The following is a 26,725-nucleotide window of genomic DNA, read 5'->3' as shown; positions in this document are numbered from 1 at the left end:
GAACAAAGGTTAGATACACAGAGATCAACAGTGAGGCAGACACGCACACACACCCCAACAGAAAATACATGACAACGAAGGTAGTTAAACACTTAAAAAGCACAATATATCAGTCACTAAAGACATCTATGTGCCAAAGAAGCAATCACATATGCATGTGCGTGCAAACACACACACACACTGACACACAAACAGAAGATGGTGTGGTTGACTTTAACACCAGCAGCCACTATTACCAGATAATCCTCATGTTAGCAAGGATGGACAGGGATGAAGGGAGAAGAGAGGCAGGGAGAGGCAGACTAGTCTATTTATCTGGGGAATAGAAGGGGGGGTGATGATGCATGATCAAGCGAAAGCAATCATGTCATCATTTCTGAAAGGTAGGAGAAAATAATTCTCCCCCTCCTCACTCCTTTCTCTTTTCCACCTCAATCACTGCGTGGCGAACAGATAAAAGAATGATTTAAAAGTCACAGAGAGGAAAAGAAAGAAAGGAGACACCTTGCTGCAAGTCGGGGCACAGTGGGGAGTGCAGTTCAAATAAATAGATTCCCCCTAAAGAGTGAGCGTGAGGTGGAGATGCGAGCAGAAGAAAGGGGTGGGGAGACGCTGATACTGGGGAGGCCCAGATGTGAAGAAAAAAAAAAAAAAGGGGGCAAAAATGGCAAAAAAAAAAAAAAAGAAAGATGGACAAAGATATGAGAATAGAAAGCACACATCCGGAAAAGTTTGTCAAACTGATGAACCTGAATGAAAATTTGTCAACCACGATACCATCTTTGTCTCCGTCACACACACACACACACACACACACACACACACACACACACACACACACACACTCACACGGACTCGCACGCGCACACGCACGGTGAGTGTATCAGGGGTTATCTCTGCTCTAACTAGGTGTTGTCACACACTCGCGCACACGCTGGCGGTGCTGGGCACGAGTAGATCGGGGCTCTGCACGCTCTAACTAGGTGTAAATACAATAACAAGCCTGTAATTAAGTGAGCATGATGAAGTTAATGGAGATCGGCCATTCCGTCGGCCGCCTCCATGAATATTCTATTAGGCTGGTGGCGACGGGCAGCTGGAATAGCAGTTAATTTAATCACCACTCGGAGCACAGGGAAACTTCTTTGTGTGAGTGTAATTGCACAGAATGAATAATTGATTTGACAATCGCACCCGCGGATTTTGCCACCCCGCTTTGTATCGCCGGAGAAAGGGAGGGGAGGCGTGGAAGATGAGGAGAGAGTGAGGGAAGAAAATGGAGAGGAAAGAGAGGGAAAGGAGGAGGAAGAAGACAAGAGTGAGGAGAAAAACGACGAGTGGGAGGGTAGAAGAGGACCAAATGCAGAGCACTGAGAGGTGGCAGGGAAGCTGTCGGTAAATGGATCATTAGAAAAGCGCAGCTCAAGGACAATTTATATTTTATCAATGCGGCAAAATTACATTATTGCTCACACACGCAATCATACTGCCCACACTCAAGATTGAGACCTACGGTGTGGGGGGGGGGGTGGAGGGAAGAGAAAAGCAACAGACACAGGAAACAAGGGAGGGAGATAAAAAGGGAGAGCAGGGGGAGACTGAGAGAAGAAAAGTGACATGAAATGATTTGAAAGTCATTGATACGGGATGTTCCCAGCTAAGGAATGGACAGCATGTTTTTTTCATAGCAGTGTGTGCCTCGGTGTGTGTGCGTGTGTGCGTGCGTAATCTATTAGAGATCTCCTGCAGCGGATGAAATTACCTCCATGTTTTACTCAGTCGCAGCAATCAGGCACAAAAATGCAATGTACATGTAGATAAGACAGGAGCACGCTTGCAAATGTGCGCACACTCACAAACATACTGAAGCACTGCAGAGTACAAACACACAACACACGCACACACGAGCTGATCAAATTACGTTCTGCTTTGAATCAGAGCTCTTATGTAAAGCTATTTTCTTTTAACGGGCTTTATTATATGTTCAGTATAATGGTAAACATTCAGACTTTACAACGGTCGGACAATGCATAAATACCCAGATATAATCAAAAGTATGTGACATAATGGGTAGCATATCACGATGCATGTTTACTTTTAGTAAACAGGAAATGCAAACACAAAAGGATAAAGCCGCTGGCATTCTACGCCGCTTTGTCAATACGTTCCCTCAAAAGACCAAAAGCAACAACTTGTTAGTCATCTCTCTAACATATACACAGCTATCAAGCGTGCTGACAGTATGGAGTCTGAAAGATTGAGAGCAGCCTGCTGTGAGTAGCAGCAGTAGAAATACTACACCTAGTGCTGCAGCTAGTGGTTTCCAGCGTTGATCAGTGTCATAGACTTCCTGCCATATTTCCATGTATCCAATGTTGTCACTATTCGCCTATGCTAAGGTTCAAGCTAGCAGTTCAAATAAATGACCTTGGCAAGTGCTGAAGGTGAGACTGAACATTAGTTCAGAGTTAAATGTCAATGCAAACATTAAAAAAAAAATAATCTGAACAATAGAGGAAATGGAGTATCAACTACAGATGAATGCACATTTTGTGGGTTGGTAAGTATTTTTGGCAGCAAGCGTGCAGAGCGGCAAAACAACTGTGAATGTGTGTTTATAGTAATAAAGGAACATGTCATGCTTTGCAAGTTGAATGCAGGCAGGGTGGAGTAGATGGAGAAGAATGTCAGCAGTGATTTGCCAAAAAAAAAAAAAAAAAAAGGTTTACTCGATGGTAGAGAGACGATGTATGTCACATTGGTTGGAGACGGGAGGCGGAGCTGGAAGCTGGAGTTAAAGATGCTGCACACACCACCCAGAAGAACTTATAATATTAAAGCTTAGATGGTGTTTGTGAACAAACAATGCTCATAACTCAGTGCTGGTATACAGTGACACAGTGTGGAGTTCTGTGTATAGGATCGTATGTCTCCTCCTTGTAATCTGGGCCGTGTGGGCCCCTGGGTGTGTAATGCAGTAATCTGGGTTATTACTGCCCCAGGACTGAGGGATAACACCATAAACCTATATTTTATAGCAGCATGTGAGTGTGCATGTGTATATTTTGCTGACTTTGAGAAAACAAGTGTGTGTTGTATATTAATCATTTCCAGTGGTGTGCAAAAGTCTTGAGCCAGCCCTCATTTCTTTATATTCTGCCTGAAAAATGAGGAATAGGTGCGTGATTTGTTGAAATGTGCAAACATACATGGAAATACAGTATATAAGGCAAAAACTGAGTTAGTACTATTCAAACTAACTTCATAGCCATCCTTCCACTGAGACCATTTCTGATGAGGCTTCAGTGAACAGTCGATGGATGCACCTCAGGCCCGGTGGCAGGTCTCGGCTTAATTTTTTTTCTTCCCTATTTCTAAAGGGCGTGACTTTCAGATACTCTTCCCCTGCTGTAGATAGTTTTTTTTTAAGACTCACTTGTCCAGTCTCCTTAAACTTTTTAAGGACACACTGCCTTGCTGAGACATGCCAAGTTTTTGCTGAATAGCTCTTTGGGAATCACCTTTTTCCATAGATTCATTAAAGAAATGGAAACAAATAAATAGAATAAATAAATAAAAAAGGTGCAGCCCTCCTAGTACTACAAAAGTAAATAATTACACAAACCTTTATTTCTGGGGTTTGACAAATAATTCTTAGTCATGTCAGCTGTGAAACCACCCAGGACGGTCTTTACAATAAATACTACAACCACCTAAAAACTATAAATCTATATTACAGTAAAAGCTGAGCACAATTGAATCATTAACATCAGTAAAAGGGAAAAAATAGAACCCTATTTGCTCCAGGCTGGTATATTCAGGTTAACATATTCCATTTACTGTCTAAAAGCTTTTCCCTTAAAGTGAATTGTGCAGTGATGAGCTGTGTTTGTGTTTGTGTGTTATTCGAGCAGGACTGCAGCAGCTCCAGGAAAACAAAGTCATGGTGATTTTTCACATCAGGGCATTAAAGCAGGGAGGGAGGATTGCAACCATGCAGCGGCTGCGTAACATTTCATCGGTGAATCCCCTGAAGCGGTCACACACTCTGCCTCTCAAACAGGTTTTGGGGATGAAGCATGAAGCGAGGAGTAGCAGCGTTTAGGAAACTAAACCATCCAAAAGAAAAGAGTGAAGGACAGAGGAATATACTCTGATCCGGTGAGCAGAGTAACAAGTTAACGCGACGGTATCTCGGCGTGACTTGTAGTTATCACCATCGTCTGGTGGCTCATCATGTTTCTCCAGGACCCTTCTGCGCTGTGCGTCCCCCGATCTGTGACCCTTCAATGTGACACTTTTTCTACCATGTCAAGAGGAAACTGGGCCACTTCTCTCCACACTTGTAGCTGCTCTTTGTACTCTACTGCAGTTGCAACATACTCATGTTTAACCTACACAAGCAAGACAGTAATTATAAACATGATGTGTAATGTCTGCTACATTTTTGATACTGCAAATGAGCTCTTGTGCTGGGTGTTTATCATTTTGGTAGGGATATCATTTCTGGCCATGAGATGAGAACAGTGTCTGCACTACACTTTACTCAGTCTGTCCCTACAGGAATGCTAGCCAGAAAACTACTGACATCAGACTGATATCAACAGAAATCTGGTTGAATTAATAAGCAGACTTTTATTTTTTGCCACATCTTTGCTCAAAGTGCATCTCTGCATTTGGTTGAACTATTTGGTACTCCCTAAATTCACTTAAATGGGCCTTTGGGGGGAAAGGGGGGGGGGGGGGGGGGTTCACAAGGAACTACGCAGTTTTCATTTCAGCCTGATTCTTGAAGGTGACGTTTCTGCTCGGTGTAAATCAAAAAGCTCTCAGGAATCATGAGTTATGATGTTAAACAGACCCACAACCATCCACCATTTGCGGTTTACTGAACACTGCACAGTAAATTGTGAGTACTCTTTAACGTTAAGTAAAGAATACACTGTATTGTACTGTGAGACACAAAATGAGAAAGTGAGGAAAAGAAAGTTCACGCGGATCAAAAATCACTGCAAAGCGCAGGAGCATAAAGAAAGTCGAGAATTGATTGGCGACGATTTCTTGCATCTGGCCAAAGACAGAAATAAAAGCAAAAATGGAAGCTATAATCATGTTAGTGCCCCCCCCCCCCCCTTACAATGGTCCAATCCCTCTATTTTAGCTCCCTCCATCTTCTGAGTGGTCATCTGTTGATTACACGTTATATTTAACTCTGCTGCCTCACTCCTTCCCTGCCTTACTCAGGTCTCAGTGTGCACACTTGCAGCGTTCAAGCATACATACATAAATAACATACATACATAAAAAATTTAATCAAATAAATAAATCACTCGGCCCAGCGGCCCTTTCTAATCAAGTGACATCAATCAGGGAGAACTATGGGTAAAGAGGCCTTGTGGCTGACGCCTACTGAGTGCGCCCAGATCACTGGAGTAGCGTCTATTTGAGTCCAAGGGGGGAAATATACGCTCCATGTCCCATTATATGAGAAGGGCTATCCTTTCGTCAGCGCGCCCATTACTCCCCCTATCATTTCCCCAAATCTAAAACCTGTTTTCAATCAACACAGCCAAACGAGTGCCTGTCCAAGAGAGGGGGAGAGAGAGAGAGAGAAAAGAGCGAGAGAGCAAGGGAGAGAAAGCAGTAGAGATGGACAGTGAGGGTAGGGGTAGAGGCAGAGCGATGGAGGGCTCTCTCCTTCTTTCTTCTAGTGATTGGAGCGTTTTGCATTCTGTATGTGTGTGTGATTGAATCCGACTCCTAAATTAGGGCTGTCGAGTCGAGGAGCTGAATGTCCTTAACCCCCCTTCCCATATCCAATGCCCAGGCTCTGCTACTTTTGTGTGTGTGTATGTGTGAGAGAGAGTGCGTGCACATGTGTGTGTCACATCACTGGTGAATATTTTAAGTGCAGCCTGGGTAAAAGGTTTATGTTGAGACATTGATTGCTAATGCTATGTTGTACGTGTATTTGTGAGGAAGCTGTGTTAGGACATTAAAATTCAAAGTTCAGCAGTGGCCCTACTAACTTGATTTCACTTTCAGTGGCTGTATAGCAGAAAAGCAACACACACACACAAAAAAAAAAGAAGAGGAAAATATGACCAAATTTGGAAAAGTCAGAGCCTGTTTCACAACAAATACAACGCAAAACTTCAGGGCACCGACTGCCCCAAAATGTACCTTTTCTTTATCACACATAAATCATAAAAATCTATACTTATTTGACATTTATTCATTTTTCATTTGACATGTAGTGCTGCTCAACAATCTACTGCAGATGGTTTCAGTGGGAGCTGGCTAGTTTTGGACAGATCATCTGTAGAAACATCTGAATTCTTTTGAATATAATTAAAGTAAACGGCGCGTACGCAGCAATGCCTCTTTCAGAAATAAGTCACAAAAAAACAAAACAAAAAAAAAAGTCCAAGCATTGTGAGCATTTTCCATCCACCACCTGTATCACTCTGAAGAAGAAAGCATCCACGCACCCATGATAAAAGGGTTAACACCAGCGACAGTGTGATCTCTCCAACACTGGGCAACTCAAAACCTCTGCACTACAGGCCAGATGGAAAGCATGTGAATTAGATTTTGCATCATGCATGCTGTGTGTGTATTCTCTTACTTTTTTCATCATTATTTAGTACTTTTGCAGTTGCGTAGTCCCAGTCAAAGATGAACCTGTAGAAGCACAGCTGGTTGTATAGGGCCTTCTCGGAGTACTGCAGAGAGAACGCACACACAAACAGAGTTACTTCAACAAACACAAAAGATGCACTTTAAGGCAAAAAGCTCCGTTGTGTGCAGGTGGATGAGGAGCCTCGTGCTTTATTTGTGCATGTGCGGAATATCCCTGTCACTATTAGTCTTATCCAGCCACCTCACCGACAACGCTGCTGCTCCTTTTCTGCATTAATAAGTGATTAATCATCATTATTCAGTCAGCTGAGAACAGAGTCAAGATCATGACAGGAGAAAGAAAGCATCCAAAACAGAATAATAAAAGTGGTTTACCAGTTTGAAAAACAGGCACATTAAACATAATTCTAAGAGGGTGCACCTAGCTCAAATGACTATACTTCCCTGAAAACATCTCCCTTCCTCTGTGTGACACAGTAAAGCGAGAAAACAAATTTGCTTGCTTTGTTAATCTCCACTGCAATTAAGTGGAGCCACACGACAGCCTGCCAGAGGGAGAGAGGGGAAAGAGACGGAGAGGATGAGCAAGATGGGGGTGGGGAGGTGTGTGTGTGTGTGTGGGGGGAAAAACAGAGCAAAAGAAAGCAAGACTCGGAAAGAAGTGAGAGATGGCGAGAGAGAAAGAAAAGAGGGGATCAGGCCTGAAATACCCTCCCTCATAATAGTTTGTTGTGATAAGCCATTGTGAGAGAGGCATGTGAACAGCCGAGGCTGTCAATTTGATTAGCCATTATACTGCATGTTTAATTGCAGTTATTGGCTCGTCATTTCCCTGCTACGCTGCAGAGGGCACGCTAAGCCCCGACCCCACACTGCCATCAGGTGTGCGCCGAGTGCTTTATTATTACCACCAGGAAGAATCCCCTGACAATCCCTGTGTGTCAGTATCTGTGTGTGTGTGTGTGTGTGTGTGTGTGTGTGTGTGTGTGTGTGTGTGTGTGTGAGTGAAGCGAGTATGTGTGTGCCCATTATACCTGCCAATCGGGAATGTGCGTAATTGTAATTTCAGTTTTTACTGCTGTGGCATAATCAAGTGGCAAGAGTATCTAATGCAGCTATATGCAAACTGTGTGATGTGTGAAAGTGAGTGTGTGTGTGTGTGTGTGTTTAATGGCTTTCTATGGCTGCCCACATGGCACGCACAGCTGTTGACCGCTGATGCACTTGCCTAGTCAACAACCAAACCATGCGCATCCCATAATGGAGCCTCGGTTACGGTTGCCAAGGTTGAACAAGCTCGGTCGGCACAAACACAGCGCGCCGCTTCTTTCTCTTAAAAAAAAAAAAAAAAATGAAACACTCAGAACACACACAAACACACGAAGAGCTGCACACAAGACTCACGTTTTGAACAATATAATGCTGATTGTGGGCGGGCCAGCCGCTGCATACTGACTGACAGGTGTCAGAAAGGCGTGGCTAAAATGTTACAGGATTGTTATTGAATTTAGAGCCCCTCAACCCCACCTCACTCTCTCCCTCACACACACACACACACACACACACACACACACACGTGCACACACCTACCTCGTCATTCAGCTCAGCGCTTTGTTCCTGCACTGACACCATTTCAATTTGCTCCACAAATCTGCAGCATTTTCAGCCTGACTGCCTAAGGAGCAAACCAGCTGTGAAATTGCCTCTCTCCCGGGAGTGTTGGACCCCCCAGCCCCCACCTCGTACCCCTTGCTCCTTTGCCTCCCTCATCCCTGACTGACTACCCCCCCCTGCCTCCCCACAGATACACACAACCCCCGACCCAGCTACACATGGCATAACTGTTTTTTGCGTAAGGAAGATGTGTCAGAAGGACGGTAAAGTGGGGGAGAGGATGTATACAATAAGAGGTAAAAGTAAGAAATAAGAAAAGAGGCTAAATCATACAAATTGATCCAAATCACAGAGCAGCAGTCTAAAACGGCTCACGCAATAAAACAAGCACTCAAGACTTCCTCAGTCTTAAAAACACCTGCCTCTATCTTTTACGTGACACGCACGCACACATCCGACCTCCAGAGAACTTTTGCGCACTATACTGTCGCTCAAGTACACCAGTGAAGCAGTTAATGAAAGGTAGTCAGACAGACAATATTCTGCGAGCATGTGAGGCAGAGACAGTTCAGCAGGCCAAACAAAAACAAAAACACAGCCGGTTTACAGAGGCTGGAACGTGTGCGAGCTGCTGTAAAACTACAAGCATGCAGCGCCTTTGACGGCGGCAGAGAAATATCCCGGCAGCGGTGACACCCACAAGGCCTCGGCGTTCCACGCTTCTCTGCATGCTCTTCTCCGGCTCTGCTGCAAACATGCATTGTCAATACTAAAGCTACAAGCACTCGTGCTACTGCAGCTGCAGAAAGAGAGAGGGAGTGAGAAAGGGAGGGAGATGGAGAGAAACAAACATACATTTTCCCTCAGCTGTGAGGCCACGAGGCTTTAAAACTCTTGAGCTTTTTAGATGCGATGAGCGTTATTGCCGGTTGTGGTAGTCACGCCGATCAGCTTCACAAGACACCATAATGAGTCAATATATGTAAATCTTTACTAGGCAAACACGGCGGGAAACAAAGGCATTTAACTGGTGCTCTCGCCCGCAAGCCTCCAACGATTCAGCACCGGTAATTTCTCCCCATTGAAAGGCATAATTGCCTGCTATTTGAAGATATTCATGCTCAATTTTTGAAATTAATTTCAATTGGGGGGAAATGTAGAAATGTCAGCTCCAGTGAAAGGGATTTGATTTCAATTATCCTCGCTCAAAGGACTGTGATTTCCAAATACACTTAAGCAAAATTATGACAAGAATTTTTGTTCGGCAAAATTCAGTGTTTAAAGAGCGATTAGGCGATAATGGGGCAGCTTTGAGCCGGCAGTGAATGCAGCCGTCTCCCTCTGAAAGGCACTCAATTATCTCTGATTGCTCCCGCTATAATGTATCAAATAGAGATACCTGCTATTGCCGTAATTTGTGTGAAAATTAACATGCTGCAATTTCCACTAGAGGGAAAAAGGGAGCTCTAATGGGCGCCTGAGCGTACATCAATAAAACGAGGGGAGAAAAAGAGAGAGAGACAGAAAGGGAGGGTGAGAGGAGGAGAGAAAGAGCGAGCCAAGAGAAGAGAGAATAAGTGTAAGAGCTAAGGAGGGAGGGAGGGGAGGGAAAGAAAATGAAAAGAAAGGAGCAGGGAAAGAAAGCAGTGAATAAAAGGGGTGGGAAGGGGGGGGAGAAAAAAGGAAAAGTCAGGAGATTTGAGACAGGGTGAGAAAAAATAGCCTATTTGAGTTAAGCACTGCAGAGGGAGTGAGAGGAGAGAGGGAGATATGAAGAGTGAGGGAGAGAGGAAGAGAAAGAAATTTAATTTACTGAAAATATTACAAATTGCACCTGTGCATAACTCCCCCAAATTACCAACCAATCAAGGCAGAGTGCCTATTACTCTCCCATTACATGGAGATCAGATCACGCTCTGAATCTGTGTCCAGAGAGAGAGAGAGAGAAAGAGAGAGAGAGAGAGCGAGCGAGCGAGGAGGGAGGTGGAGGAAGAGGCAGAGTGAGAGAGATGGATGGAGGAAGGAGAAGAGAGAAGAGGCAGCCCCACAGTGATGGTAAATGTACCATGATGCAGAGAGACAGGAACAAGGAGTCACAAACAAGATACTCCTTTTACGGAAGCTCTGGCACAAACAAGTGCTTTTGGTGCAGCGTACACAAAGCAGAACCCCTAATTGTCTTTCTGGCTGTTGCAAATTTTAGACTGATAAACTATGATGATACTGGCAGATGAAAAGCAGAAAGGGAATGCGGCCAGAGTGATAAAGCAGGCAGGATGCACATGAATCTGATTGCTGTTTCAAAAATTACCAAAACTTTAATGTATTTAAAAAAAGAAAAAAGAAAAAGACAGCCTCTCAGTGGAAACTGGTTAATTTCTCGCCTTCTTGACTAGTGAGAGCAGTCCACACCAGCTCTAACAGCCATGAATGGTCTCAGATACTTTGCATAATTAGCAGCAATTAAACATGTAAGCTGCTGGACTATTAATCTCCATGCTCTGGCTCGATTCAGACAACAGTGCTGAAAAGTCAGTCTTAGCCTTCTATGAATCATAACATGAATTACACATATATAAATCTAAAGATGATAATTAGAGTTTGAATGTCTTGCTTCAGGGCACTGCAGCCTTTAGGCAGGTATTTAAAGGGCTATAGTGTGCTAGCATGAATATTAAAGGCTAATGAAGACTCAGTGATGTACTTATAACAAAAGGTTTTTTTTAGATTAATTTTTAAATGTAACTCCAGTCAGTTTATTTACACAACCTGCACTAAGTAGATACAAGGGGGGGGGACTTCCCACTTTGCAGCAACACCATCTTGAAAGAGTGGTTCAACTTCAGAAGTCTTGAGTCAGGTTTGTTCCCATATGTAAACATATCTGCTTGACCAGATACAGAGGAAGAGCTTTTTGAATCATCACACCAGCTCCCAAAATTTGAAGTCTCACTTTGCGACAGTCGAGCTCGCGGAAACAGCAACACTGTAAAAGGATTATTGCTTTAAACACGTTCTGCATCCTTCTGCACTGTGTGCCACATGTCTGCTCATTCCGACCTCACGCTAAGCGCGAGTCAGCATTTTTCTCAGGTTAAACGGTCACAGCGCCCCACCACATTAATGCTCATCAACTGCGATAGATCAGTTTAATGTCAGTGTCCAAAATGACCTTTTTTAATTCACCTGTAACGTGTGGACAAGACTAGCAGGTGAGAAAGATCTGCTCTCTCTTTCATTTCACCAAGACAGTCATCTGCTCACTCCGCCCTGCTTCTGATCAGCTGTTTGTTGCTCAGTTAGCCATCTGGTTACATGGTTGGTTAGATAAGCCAATTGGAGTCAAAGCAGGGACAGGTCTTTGCACAATACAGGCAGGCAGGAAAAAAAAATACAGCACTGTGCAAAATTCTTGAATCACCCCTCGTTTCTTTCTCTCTTTAAGAAACTGGGAAATAGGTGCAGAGATTTATCACAACATGTACACAGATATACATGGAAATACAGTATGTAAGACAAAAACTCTCAGTCAGCTTTCTTGTCATTTCTTTAAGTAGTCTTCAGTGGCAGGCCTAAAAAAAAAAAAAAAAAAAAAAAAGCTTTCGTCCTCCACTTATCCAGTTTCCTCACATTTTTAAGGACATACTGCACACCATGCTGACATGCGCCAAGTTTTCGACTAACAGCTCTTCTGTTTTTGTGCATGCTTTTAACAGTGTCCTTAAAACCATTCAAAACGCTTTTGAAATTCACCTGAATGAAAATCTACACACGTTTGGTGCTTCACTGGACTGAACTCATTCCACCTTTAAGGTCAGTGTAATGAACTGATTAACCCCCACGCCCTCAACAAGATCTTTAGTGTGCATCTGTCTGTGGAAGCAGGATGGGTTTATTCAAAAACAAAAAGCTACACATAATATTAAAATCCAGATTCCTTACTTTACCATTTGTTACCTCTTGCTTGAATATAACAGAAGTATTTGTACTGTATGTGAGGAGAGAGAGAGAAAAAAAATTCTACCTTTTCTTTTTTTCCAAATGTACTTTGATCTCAAATGATAGAGCTGCAAAGTTTTCTTGTTTAAATGCTGTATATATGCAAAGCACCTTGCAATGGGAATTAAGAACAGGCTCCAGATGAAAACCTGTTCCAAATTGTCCAGTCCATTGGAATTGTCTGCCTCCAAGCCTATCAGTTCCATTTAGCGATGCTGGCATCTTTTCCTGACAGTTGCACGTTGCCAAACAAACATTTTGGACACCTGAGTCACATGCAATGCAAATGTAACTGAGATGAAACAGTTGCGCTGATGCTGAAAACCCATGTAGACCGATGCACCCCCCCCCCCCCAAACACACACACACACCTCATATCTGTCTTGATCATCAGTAACCCACAGATTTAGACAAAAAGGCCAAGCTTCAGGAGTGAAACTGTGAGGTAAAAATGAAGACAGGCTACAGTTTTTTAGGGTAGAGAAAGGGTGCATGAACGGGCACAGAGAGTTAAATGTTTTATTCAGCCCACAGTTTAAAGTGCCATGGCCCTCAGGCACAGCAATGGCTGCCTAAGTGGCTACAGTGACAGGAGAAATTGGCCTTCTGGTTTACAACCTGTCGCCACACAGCCAGACACAGCAAAGCAGTCGGTGGGGGGGTGGGGTGGGGTGGGGACAGAGACGCAGAGCATGCACGATAAAAAAATAAATAAATAAAAAATAAATAAAAAATTTGACAGGGGACAGTTAAGGCAAAGGGTTGAAACAGGAATGGTAAGAATGGGACAGACAGAAAAGACAAAAAGTAGATTGAACTGTCACGCTCAAATTGAAAGGGAGAGTGTTTCTTTTAAATCCAGTGGTCAAACTAACAAAGTGTTCATAAGGCGGCTACCAGAGCTGGACAGACAGATGCTTTTAATGGCTAAACTACCATCCAGCTCTTAGTGCCTTCTAAACACAGGCAGGGTGGCACATGTGTGCACTGACGCACACTCATGCACACACACAGAAGCTCTAAGACAAAGCAAAGGTCAGTTTGTTTTGTTTTTTTTAATCGAAGTGTGTTTGAGGAAATGTGACACTAATGAGCAGAAACGTACAGCGCGTATGAGAGCGGATACCGCGGCTCCATAGCACCATCAACTGGAAAAGACCTACAGAGTACAACAATGCATGCTGCTGTGTAGATTTAACTCAGCCGTGCGAAGCAAAGCCACGTGTGTACTAGTGTGAATCCTGATGTTTGTGGGTGTTTGTGCGTTACCTCGGGTCTAAGCGTTGCCCTGCTGCAGGCGGGGCAGATGGGTCCATGTCGGGAGAAGGCGATGGGCAAACGTCTGATCTTGTTCTGACAGGCCGGGTCCTCGCACACCAACCAGCCCTGAAAACACATGAAACTCTTTTAGCTCGGCCAGCTGTGAAACAGCTGCAAACAGAGAAAGTTCTCCAAATTTTAGGACTTGTTGCTTGTTGAATTTGTTACATTTTTTTTTTATATGAGGTTTTGGACAAAATATTAACTTGTTTAGTTTAAAAAAAGTTAAAAAAAAAATAAAGTTTTAAATAAGTTTTAAAATACTCAAATTTGTCCATCTCTGATTTTCCATTCAGTTTTCAAAGCATTTATTACACGTTCTCCTCTGTAATACTCATTAGAAACCAAAATATGCCATAAACACATGAATTAATGTACATTTCCATCAAACAGATGAGCACAGAAAACACATTCACAACAGCCAATGTCATTACTCATTTATAAAATGTGTTGATTCACCAGTTATTTTACTGCTTATTAAAGTGTTCTTAAAAATTGGGGGGAAAGAAAAAAAAACTTGTTGTCTTCAGATGCTTTTAAAAACAGTTTCTGGTAATGAGGAAATTTTGCTGAAAATTGTTGTTTCCATTTAGCTGCTCTAATTTTGCACAACAATCTGACAAGAAATGCACTGCAAATAGGATTTGTAAAATACAAATACAAAAAAAAAAACCTGGATGAAAGAACAGAAGTTTACTGACTTCACATTCTTCCTTTTCATGCGTCTTTTTCTTTACATTTCAATCTATTTTCAGCTGCTGTGTGTCAGGGTCCTGCTCTGTCATACGGGCAGAGCAGCAGACAGCCAAAACGGCAGCAGTTAGGACCTCCTGGAGTGAGGTAGTGACCCTGGGCAGGTGCTGTGGTCTAACCCTCTCAATCTCCACATATTCTTCCAGGCCACTCCTCCCCTTCTGCTTCTTATGCCCTGTCATTACTAAAGGCGGTTTAAAGGGGAGGGGGTTAATACCCAACTAATGACAGAGCATAGGACCGACCGCCATCAACGCCTTTGCTCCTTTCCTACGTCCAGCTACCCTTCCTTCCTCAAAATAAACCCCTTCAAAACTGCTGCACCTGTCTATCAATACCACACCTCCCACCCCAGCCACACACACGCGCACACACACACACACACACACACAGTGTGGCTCTGATTGATTTTTAGGCTCACCTTTGTCTCTTGATCGGTTTTGAAAAGCAGCAGCTAAAAGAAATGGTGAGGATTATTTTCTTTACAGCTGACTTAACCTCATGAAAAACATTTTTTCTCTGTATTGGTACCTTCAAAAATCTGTTAGGTTATTGAAGGTACCAGTAAAAAGTATATTTGATTTTAAGGACATGCTTCTACTGCAAAAATGAGTGAAGATGTTGATGACATCTTTAGGATGTTTCTATGGTAAACTATCTGGACAATACAGTAATGGTAAATGGACTGGTACTTATTTAGTACTTTTCTACACTGAGCACTCAAGCCACATTCACCCATTCACACACACAGCTCTTCATTCTGTGAATTTAACTACTTTCTATCACACACACTCTCCCACTGTTGGAGCACTTTGGGGTTCAGTATGTTGTCAAGGTATGCAGGCTGGAAGAGCCAGGGGCTGAACTACCAACCTTCTGAGTGGCAGACGACCCACTCCACCTCCTGAGCCACAGCCACCCCAGTACAAGTGAGCAGCACTTCAGTTCAGCCACTATTTCTTGATGCAACTTGGGTTTGACTTGACAGTCAAAAAATAATAATTTTTTTTTTAAATTACTGTATTTATTATTCCATTCATCCATCTTCTTCTGCTTACCTGAGGTCGAGTCACAGGGGCAGCAGCCTAAGCAGAGAAACCCAGACCCCCCTCCCCCCAGCCACGTCCTCCAGCTTATTCAGGGTAAACACCAAGGCATTCCCAGGCCAGCTTAGAGATATAATCTATCCTGGGCCTCCTCCTGGTAGGACATGCCCGTGAAAACCTCACCCAAGAGGTGCCCAGGAGGCATCCTAGTCAGATGCCCAAACCACCTTAACTAGTTCTTTTTGATGTGGGAGAGTAGCAACTCTAATCTGAGCCCCTCTCATATGACTGAACTCCTCACCCTATCTCTAAGGGAGAGGCCAGCCGCCCTTCCAAGGAAGCTCATTTCCACCACTTGCATCTGCAATCCCGTTCTTTCGGTCACTACCCAAACTCGTGACCATAAGTGAGGGTAGGGACATAGATCAACTGGTAAATCGACAGCTTCGCTTTCACGCTCAGCTCTCTCTTCACTACGACAGACCGACGCAGTGTCTGCATCACTGCAGCCACAGCCCCAATTCATCTGTCAATCTCCCGCTCTTCTCTCTCCTCACTTGTGAACAAGACCCCGAGATTGGGCATTCCACCCTTTTCTGGCTGGGGACCATGGCCTCAGACTTAGAGGTGCTGATTCTTATACCCGCCGCTTCACACTCTGCTGTGAACCAATCCAGTGCGAACTTGAGGCCACCACCTGATGAAGCCAACAGGACCGCATAATCCACAAGAAGCAGCAGATTAAGATCACTCTCTGGTAGAAAAATAACTTCTCTCAAGTTTTTAAGTTTCTCTCCTTCAGGATACACATTTATTTTCTTGCCTTGCTCCCACTGATGTAGTTTTTACCAGATACTGCATGTGCATTTTGTGATGGGACTTCTACAAACCTGTTTCCAATGAAGCTGTGATGCTGTTGATATTTACTTGAGAATATTTAATGTTAGAAATTAGAGTTTTTCTTTGAACTTTTCTTCTTTTTTTTAATTTGATGTAGTGTAAAGTGTAGACAGGGGCATGCTTTCCACTGTGTTGCATCATCTCTGGCATAGACTCAACAAGGTGCTGGAAACTCGACACAATAGCATCGCACAGTTGCTGTAAATTTGTTGCACATCCATGATTTGTCTCTCGTGTCCCACCACATGCCAGAGGTGCTCTACTGCAGTACAGTGAACTCACTGTCATGTTTAAGAAACCAGTGTGAGAGGATTTGAGCTTTGTGACATGGTGTATGGACATGGTCAACAACAATACTCAGGTAGGCTGTGATGTTTAAATGCTGCTCAGTTAGTACTAAGGGGCCCAACGTATCCAAAGAAAATATCCCCCATACAATTACACCATTGCCACCAGGGCAGGATGGATCCATGCTTTCGTGTTATTTACATCAAATTCAGGCTCCACCATCTGAATGAGACTCAGATTAGGTAACATTTTTCCAATCTTGTAGCCAAAGTTTCCTGTTTTTAGCTGACAGAAGTGGCACCCGGTGTGGTCTTCCGCTGCTTTAGCAAATCTGCATCACAATTTGATGTTTTGTGCGTTCTGAGATGCTCTTCTGGATACCCTGGTTGTAACAAGTAGTTATTTGACCGCTCACTTCCTGTCAAGCCTGATGCAGTCTGGCCATTCTCCTCTGACATCAATGAGTCATTTTCGCCCAGAGAACTTCCACTCTCTGGATACTTTCTCCCTTTTGGACCCTTCTCTATAAACCCTATAGATGGTTGTGTGGGCAAATCCCAATAGAAATAGACCAGCCTGCCTGGAACCAACAACCTCAACACGTTCAAAGTCACTTAAATCAACTTTCTTCCCCATTCTGATGCTTAGTTTGAACTTCAGCAGGTCGTCTTGACCACGTCTACATGCATAAAAGCACTGGGTTGCTGCCATATGGTTGGCTGATTAGATATTTGTGTTCACAGAGAATCATTCTATACATCTTAGAAGACAAATAAACCTAATCTAACTATTCTTCTGCAACGTCACACTTTTTTTGTAATTCCATACTTAAAACTCAGGAATTTATCATATTGTGCATAAATTATTTATTGGGTACAATATGAATACCTGACAAATGTGCAATTTTTAAATACCTTACATCCCCCCAAACAGAAGTTGAAGGTGCAGACAGTGAGAGAACTGGTTCATGTAATCTACACAAACAGGCTACAAACCCCCCCCGCACACACACACACACACACACCCCAAAGAGAGAGATTTGGCCAATCTCTTTTAAATGAAAACCAAACATACACATATGTCCCAAATCAATTAGAAAGTCCCAGAGTTCACAGCTTTACCCACAATACGCAGCGCCAGGACTAATTATCCAAACACCTCAGCTGCTCTTGTGCAAAGAGCTAAGCACCATGGGAAATGAGACTGCTTCACCATGTCTGATAAAGACATGGTGCAGGACAATAGTTCATGGAGGTAGGAGATAAGGAGTATGAGAGTGGAAGGCTGTTTGTGCGCAGTCTTTTTTTTTTGTATTTCTTATGACACAAGCCTTGGCACACACCGCTGTTCCCATGGGACAGATTCACTCGCACACAAACATTCAGTGTGCCTGCAAACATATTCACTGCTGGCCATTCACATGAATTAAAATGAATTAACAAGGCACACATCAAAGACTGAGGAGGTTCAAAGGAGAAACCCACAATGCCCTTCTGCTCTGCTGCCGTGACCCCCCCAGACCCGTCGACAAACAAGCTGCACACCGAAAAAAATAAAAATTAAGTTAAGATTAAGTGCTGCAGACCTGTGAGCCACATAGAAAGGACTGAAAACAAGAAGCACATCAGGACCAAAGGATATTTAAAGAAAAAAAAAAAAAAAAACATCTAATTGAGGCATTTTGCGAGAGCGAGGGTGGGGGTAGGTGGGGGTGTACAGTCGGACGCAAGAATAAAGGCTCATAATTGCATAATTATAGCAGTGGATACCTGACACACTGAATGCAGACGTCAAATGAGTTCCACATAATTTAACCAAATAGAGGCAAGACCAGGGCACGACAGGGCCCACCACGAAATATACCCTTCCTCTGCATCCTCGCCTTTGTCTTTGAAAAAAAAACAAAAAAAAAAAAACACGTTCATTTCCTCCGAAACCCTCCGCTTTGTTACATTCTTACAATTCACTGTCCCGCTCAATGATGTAATTCATAAACCTTCCTTCATCCTTTCTATATTTTCTTATTATTTTAGTAAGAGATCCTGCAAGCGACGATCAGTTTCATTATTGATTAATGTCCTGATAATCTTCCATAAATAACTGATCGAGTGCCCAACTTTTTGTGCCAGTTTAGGCATTTTAAATGCAGCTTTGGGAAGCAGGAAACTTTATGTAATTAAAGTAGCAGTTTGACCATTTTGATCAAAGTAGTTCAGTTACCTTTGAATCATTATTGTGTAGTTATTTACAAAAACTGACAATTTTAGCTGTAAAGGGCATGGAAGGACTTTAGTTTTTTTAAATTTTAACATTATTTATCCATCCACACTGCATCCTGATCCTTAATCCTCTGAAGGCTCACCCAGGCAATGCATCAGTGAGGAATCCACCACCACACGATGATGCAGCCCACGTGTAAAAGTGCTCAGTGTTTAAACCGCATCATCATCATAGATGAACCTCCAGGAAGTACTGGTTTCGTATTATTTATTATTCAAATGTTCAGAGACGTTGATCCATCCAGTTTAGAAGATAACTGAGCAATCCTGCTCGGTACGTCCTGCTCTAACTTAGTCACAGTGACGTAAAGAGTAAAACAACCAGTTTGAAGTAGTTTCCCCAGCACTGATCTTAACTTTACTCTCAGAGAGCTAATATTCACATTTGAAAAGCAACTCAATAACTATTGATAATTGATGTTTTGTCAATCAAATAATTGATTAATGAGATAATTTGAGTTCTATTGTTGTACTGTACGAGTGGAGAAGCCTCTCTGATGTGACTTCTGCAGCACAGGAATCCACCTGCCCCCCCCACACACACACACACAAGAAAGACCTCTAACTGTTTTCTGTGCTTTTGCAGTCAACACTTCCAGCTCTAAAGTGAATAGACCTAAAAATCGGTCTACTTCACCGACACACAATCTCTCACACTCTCACACACACACACACACACAGTGAAAAGAGCTCAAACGGTTCCACTTTGTACCTCCTCCGCTTAATCAAAGCTTCTCTATTCAACAATTTGACCTTTTGTTCAAAACAGGATTATCACCTTCTCTGGTCTTCATTCACCCTTTCTCTCTCTCCCTCCCCCTTTCTTCTCTTGCCCCTCAGCCCGTTTCCAGGGGCGACCCACATGACGAGGGTAATTGCAATAATTTGTTAAATGCCATGGTAACGGTGGTTAGATGGGAGGGGTTAAAAAAAAAAAAAAAAAGAAGAATTGGGTGGTTCAGGAAACAAGCGAATCTCTCATTTTGCCAAAGACAGCGGGATGAGTGGAGGGAATGATGGCAGCGTGTGTGTGTGTGTGTGAGAGAGAGAGAGAGAGAGCGAGTGGGAGTGGGAGTGAACAAGTGTTTGCCCATTCTCAGGGAGCTGGTTTATTGATAATGGTGGGGATGAGGTGGGGTGAGGTGGGGAGCAGGAGGTAATTTCACTAATGATTAATGTCTGTGGTTGGAGCTAAAGACGCCAACACATATGTACATATATTCGTACACACACACACACACACACACACACACACACACACACACACACACACACACACACACACACACACACACACACACACACACACACACACACACACACACACACAGAGAGAGAGAGAGAGGTACTTTCACTCTATCTGCCCAGACAAACAGCTCTATTTGAACTCTCCCTCGGCCTGAAAGGAATCCTTAATTACACAATATTACCCCTCTTCATTGCCCTGCTGTGTGTGCTGTGTCTACTGCTGTTCAAGTCCTCAGTTCGTATGTGTGTGTGTGTGTGTGTGTAAGTGTGTGTTGCTGTGTGACGTGTAAGTATTCAGTGGTAGCAGCTGTTTCACACATCGTGACAAAGGGGCTGAGGGGGACTCACTACCCACACATTCACCACGCTAATTGATTTCTGTTCAGCACTGTGGGAGAGTTACCCCGCTAAACACACACACACACACACACACACACACACACACACACACAGTACATTCCACTCACTCAAGACCAAGGTGTTGGAAGCTATGAGGGGATAGAGTCCCCTACGAAGGCAGCACAGGGATCCTGTTTAATTCACTCTCAAAGTGTAATCACTGCAAACTGCCTACACTGTCCTCTGCACCTTTGTGTGTCACAGCCTCTGGATCCACGCTGTCCAAAAGGAATCTGCAGATATCAGTGTTCACATACTTTACTACCATAAATCAGAGTGCCACCGCATGGCTGTCTTTTGAAAACGACAGAGAAGTAAATCAAAGTCTTTTGCGGGAACACTACAAATCATCTTCTCAGGGTCTATATTGATATAGCAAACGTCTTGAATTTCCTACAACGGCCATGTTTCTATTCAATAACTTCACTGACACTTTAGCTAACACAGTAGTGAATTATTACAGTTCTATCATGTACTGCATATTTCTTTGGAGGATTCCTGCTTAGGGCCAACTGCCATCAAAAAAGATCACACGATGATACGGACGAGGATCTGAATTGCTTACAAAGAGGTTACTTGTAGGTTACTTGTCTAACTTTATGAAACAGGCAGACAGTCACACCCACCTCACTCCAAGTCTGGCTAACTGTGTGGAGGTGAGAAAGCAGCTCATGCTTGAACTCTCAGCTCTCTCTTTTATTTGTTACCAACCAATTGTGGACTTTTTACATGTACTACTGAGTGCAACCCAATATTGTGTGAAACTGTGGATAATCAGTCCTGTTTTTAGATGATATGATGTTTCCCTTTGCTAAAATGACCTGTTTTCCACTTGCATTCCAGTGTGGCTACATCACATATTTGGCGGGTTTTGTCTAGTTCATCCTGGGGTAACATGAATGTCTGCATAAAATATTACGGCACTCAAGCCTATAGTCCAGTTTCATTCATCTGCACTTCTTTTTTTTTTTTTAAAACCCAGAATCCAAAAGCACCATATACAGATGTAGTCAGATGTCTAACAGCTAGCAGTGCTGACTATTAACGCTATAACATTAACTCCTCATCTACCCTCCTACTTTGAGACATTTTAACTTATGATTGTTGATTTAGGAATGCACCCATCCAGCTTCTGCCAGTTATGATCTGGTACATATACCTCCGCTTATGGTACCTGGCAATACAGAGAACTGAGCTGACATCAGTGTTAAATGAATAAAGCTGTATTCTTCACTGTGAGGAAGAGAGAAATCATATTTATGGCTCAATTGAAATGTTTTCCCAGCTTTACAAAATACAGTGTGGCTAATAATACATCCAAGAAAATTAATATACTATATTTATTAGTAACTCAATAAAAGATTAAAAGGGCAAAACCCAATCTATTTGCACTAGCCTCATTTCAGCTCAGTGTAGGAGTCAGCGGCTGCTGTTGTTATCTACAGTCACTGCCAATGCACAGCTGAAAATATGTACCAGTGTAGACAGATGAGTCACACTGTCACACCTTTCATAAATGCACTTAAATTCAACCTGCAAAAATGATTTACACTAGGAAACCTACAGAGAAGAAAAAATTGTAAATAATCTTTCAAGCAAAGGGGCGCCTTGTATTGAGACAAATCTGCTTGATCTTTAAAGTCCATTATGTTTGATTTAACGTAATTTAAGTTTTTGCTCATACCTTAATGACCCAGTTCCCCACATCTATCATTTAAATTTCACCTTATCATCTAAAACTGTACGCGCGTTTTAAACTTGGTATTCAGAGTACAAATGGCCATTTAACTATTTCCACGATCATGCGCCGACATATCTTTCTGGAGCTCTTTTCCATTTTACATGCAGCGTGCTCTTTGGTTGAAAATGTCAGCATAGTGCCCTGCTGAGGTTTTCTTCATCTTTTTGCCCAACATCCTTTTGATAGCTTCTCTTAACATGACTGCATCTGTTGCATCCCCCATTGTGTTAAATACAGTCCAACCCTTTCACAGACACTTCGCGGAAGGTCAATTTTAGCAAGCTTTGACGATTTCATTACACGCAGCTCCGTTTCTGTGACCGTTTGAGCTTCTATTTTGTCAGCCAAGTCGTTTATTTAATTACTTTAGCAACGTGCTGCTGTCGTATGCAACAGCCATAAGGTTTAACAAATCTAAATGCAACGTTGTAGACCGAAGGCACACATTCAGGTTTTGAGTTTAGTTATTTGGAGTCAGCTGCACATCCAGACCTCACTCTCATACGCAGACTGGAATACAAACAGAAACACTCACAGAGTAGTATTTTTTGATGCAGGAACGGATGTCAAGAGCGAGCTTGTTGCTGATGTTGACAACGTAGTCAGCTGGGGAGCTTCCACAAGGGATGTGACAGCAGCGCATCAAACTGGGCTCCACCTTTGCCCCCTGAGAAAGAGAGTATGTATTACATCCCTGAAAAACAAGGAAACCAACACATGCAGCCACATACACGAAGCTGGCACAATGCTGTATCCAAATAAACAGACTGGCTTTATTTTACTGATGGTAATAAAGGAAAAATTAAAGGGAACCAACCCTATTAGGGACAAAAGTATTTCTATATTTTACATGAATTAAAATGCGTCTGCAGGTCCAATGGCTTCTAAGGGCAAACATCTACTAGTCTCACTGCCTTATATGCATAATATATGAATTCATTACAGCTCCATATATAACCCTGTAATGAGGAAACACAGTTTTGCAACATAACAACATGACCATTACTTTTAAACCTCATCAAAGAACATGTCAAACACAGAAGAGCTTAAAGCATCCCTGGGTCCAGTAGATTTTAACATTATTGTAGCCTGAAGAAAACAGGTCAACATGACCCCGGACCCCCGAATTGCCCGCTTGACAGCGAGGTTTATAGTTAATGCAATAAAAAAAAAAAAGGAGACGCGGTACATACCAATTACACTAAATATAACGCCTTTAAACACTTTTTCCTTTAAACCTCAACTCCATTTACCTGTCGCACTGACAGCTGCAAAAAAAAGGTTTCTGCAGCGAAGTCTGTGACATAAAAGAATGCATGTGACACCCCCCCACCCAGTCACACGCAGGCTTTTTGTTTTGCCTACATTATTCCTTTTGGGGGGAAAAGAAGCACACACACACACACACACACACACACACACGCTTTTCTACCAGTTTGAGACAGCCAATCAACTCATTTAATTTCCCTCATAGGCAGCTACACCCATGAACCCTCCCCATCGCTTACCTTACTTTACTTCTCTTATTTTAGTCTGCTCTGGATGACAGCAACCTCCCTTCTTCTGTCTTCACAATCTCCTTCCCCTCTCACACTTTCTCTCCAAAGTTCATTTTCATGAGCAAACTCTTATCCAAACAAGTTACATCTACTACACCACCTTCTTGTTAGTTACTTTATCACTGGGCAATTAAATGAAAATATGAAAGATTCAATGTTCTGTCTTTGTGACTGTGTGAGACTTATGAGACGGGGATGATATCTACTAACACTCCCACTTCTATCTACACACACCAACCGTTATCTGGACTGCCTCATGTCCGCACGCTAAATAGACTCTTGGAAAACAATTTGAAAACGTTTACCATGCCAGCTGTCTAAGCAGGCCGTTTTGTCAAAGTCTTGGTTTGTGCGGCTTTCACAGCGTGCTGATTTAAGTGCCTGCGTGGGATAACTTAATGCTCTATTAAAACTGAACTGAGGGTATTTCCCTACAGCCTTATTAAACATTTTTTTTCCCCTCTCTGGGCTTAATCTTTTCATCCTCCTCTCCTGCTACCTCCATCAAACAACTTTCCTCCTCTGTCTGTCTTTCATCATACATCACCGCCTCCTCCTACCATCTCTGGCTCTGTGTCAGCGGTGGAGTCAAGGCCCATCTGTCCTCCCCTCTCTCTGAGCTGTTAGACCATGTTCGCCACCTTAATTAACTTACTGTCTTATCGGTATCACTCTGTGTGTGTGCGTGCATACCGGCCTCTTGCACGCAGAGGAGAATTAACATCAGTAATCAGATGATTCCTGGTTAGTTTAGACTAATGCTATATTTTATTCTGACATTTCAAGATCACGTCTTGTACTCTTAATAGTAAGACGCAGGCCGTTTAGTACAAGCACGATCACTCAAGCAAGATTATTTTTGCTGTTTCTTGTGCAAGTGTTTCACAGTAAAACATACCAGCATATCTGCTCAAGTGTGTAATGATTTTATCCTTTTATGGAGCGTGTGTGTTTAACACTCCTGTTTTAATTTAATGCAAGTTCTCTCCACCACTCGAGGCCAAAGGCTTGTCAGTTTTATTAGAGTCTTCCAGACAAGAAAAAGCTGCGTGCCCTGCTCCTCATTAGAAGTTGATAATACACACACACACAAAACCTTGGCCTGACAAATGGTAGGAGATCAGTGTGTGTGTGTCTCCATAGAGCGGCAGGGGTTAAGGAAAGGCTTTTCAAGTTGTGGAGTCCAAACTATGCCAATGAAAACAGAGTCCATGCTGGAGCCAGGCAGCTGTCTTAAAATACAGACAGAGACACAATATGGAGGATGACTAACGCATGAATCCTTCACAGGAAGTTTTACTGAAATGCCTTCGGAAACATTATTCTCCCGCTGTCACACTCTTTATTCGTGTCTCTACTGATTAATCCATTACACCAGCGAAACACACCATTACTGATAAAAGCCGTCTCCTCTTTCCCTTTCAGTCGTCATCCAGATCTGTGAGGTGCTTTGCGTGTGTGTGCTGCGAACACACAGCACATTTCTTCTACTGAGGTCTGAATGTAGTTTAATACGACTTCAAATGTAACTAACAATGAGTCCTGCAAAAAAAAAATAAAACACAGAAAGAAATGCATCGTTTTATGATGGACAGCAGTAAGTTCATCTACTCACAGCTCCTTCAAAGACGCTGTCGTACAGGTTGTCTTTGCCACACTGAGGACAGGTGAAACAAAACCTGTCGCAGTCTTTATAACGCTCCTCATCAGTCAGCTGGATGGGAACTCCCAGCATGCCGTCGGCCTCCTCCTCCCTCTGGTGCTGCTGCTGAGCTCTGAACTGACTTGGGTCCAGACCTGACACGTGGAAATAAAAAGACTTGTTTTTTTAGGTTTACAGCAGAGCACGTGTTTATTCAGAGACACGACTGAAGGCAAAACTCAAATTTAGCATTTATGAGAAATGTATTGCACTGAAATTGCAAATAATTTGCAGCATTTAAGACGTTTATTAAGTAGGTTTTATGTCTGCTGGGAAATAGAAGAAGAGATCTACATATTATTTGTATCCAAGTAATGATTTAATCATTAAAACAGCTTTACGAAAGCAATGTTTTGATCTGTAGGATCTTCCTCAGGCAACTTGGTAAGTTTATCTCAAATTAACACAAGTCCTTCAAACTTTTTTGTTACTAATTCACATAATTTATCTTTTTTTTTAAGGTATAAAACATTCTTAATCTCCTGACTTCATATTGTAAAGGCTTCTGGAGTCTACAATAATTTATGATCAACTTACCCAACCACGAGGCTATGAGCACACTGTCAATACCCTCAATAGGGTCGCAGATGCGAGACACCACAGGGTGGATCTGCTGGGCCAGGTAGTACTGTGTGTCCAGAGTGAGATTCTCCTGTTTCTGAAGCTGCTCTAGAGCATAGGCTCTCTGACTGGCTGGCAGATTGGAGCCATCCTAGTGGACAAAGAAGATACATTTCTAATGTATTTGCACTGAAAACCACACAGATAAATTACTAGTGAATAATCCTCTCTTTCTCATATACACACTTTACAAATGATGTAGGAGACGGTATCGCCCGCTTTGACCCGACGGCCACCCTGAGAGTTGATCCACAGAGCCACGTGGACATGAGGGAGACTCTTCTTATCAGGGTAGTCCTGAGGATCTTTTGTCAGCGCCTGGAAAGAACAACACAGGTGGTGAAGTCAAGACAAGTGAGCAATAATGAAGAAAACAGCATCTGCAGAGCCTCAAGCCTCATTTTACTGGTGTGAAACCTAAACAGAAACAGCTGTTCCCTCACCTTGTGGATCTCATACTGGTTGAGCGGTATGGCTCCGCTTGCTACCTTCTCTCCCAGCTCCACCAGGTGTTTCTGGATGTTCTCCACAATGACATCGCGACTCTGATCTGACAGGATCTGACCAATCACGTAGCTAGAAAAACAAATGAGCAGAATGAATTTATCAAACAA

The 26,725-nt window shown here is 42.8% G+C and overlaps 1 protein-coding gene across 5 annotated transcripts in view; it reads right to left on the bottom strand.

Annotated features, from left to right (window-relative positions):
• pola1 (polymerase (DNA directed), alpha 1) overlaps positions 1 to 26,725 on the bottom strand; it is a 51,637-nt gene that overhangs the window by 2,242 nt on the left and 22,670 nt on the right. For all 5 annotated transcript variants that reach the window (XM_030756552.1, XM_030756553.1, XM_030756554.1 and 2 more), the window contains exons 30-36: positions 26,555 to 26,687; positions 26,298 to 26,429; positions 26,028 to 26,202; positions 25,404 to 25,585; positions 22,765 to 22,896; positions 13,525 to 13,641; positions 6,629 to 6,725 (exon numbers count right to left, since the gene is read on the bottom strand). In XM_030756552.1, coding sequence (XP_030612412.1) covers positions 6,629 to 6,725; positions 13,525 to 13,641; positions 22,765 to 22,896; positions 25,404 to 25,585; positions 26,028 to 26,202; positions 26,298 to 26,429; positions 26,555 to 26,687 — 968 coding nt within the window. The remainder of the gene's footprint in view (positions 1 to 6,628; positions 6,726 to 13,524; positions 13,642 to 22,764; positions 22,897 to 25,403; positions 25,586 to 26,027; positions 26,203 to 26,297; positions 26,430 to 26,554; positions 26,688 to 26,725) is intronic.

The sequence above is a fragment of the Archocentrus centrarchus genome, chromosome 20 (assembly GCF_007364275.1).
Source record: "Archocentrus centrarchus isolate MPI-CPG fArcCen1 chromosome 20, fArcCen1, whole genome shotgun sequence".
In the NCBI taxonomy this organism is placed as follows: domain Eukaryota; kingdom Metazoa; phylum Chordata; class Actinopteri; order Cichliformes; family Cichlidae; genus Archocentrus; species Archocentrus centrarchus.
The sequence above is the reverse complement of the archived record's forward strand: the minus strand, read 5'-3'. Positions and strand labels throughout refer to the sequence as shown.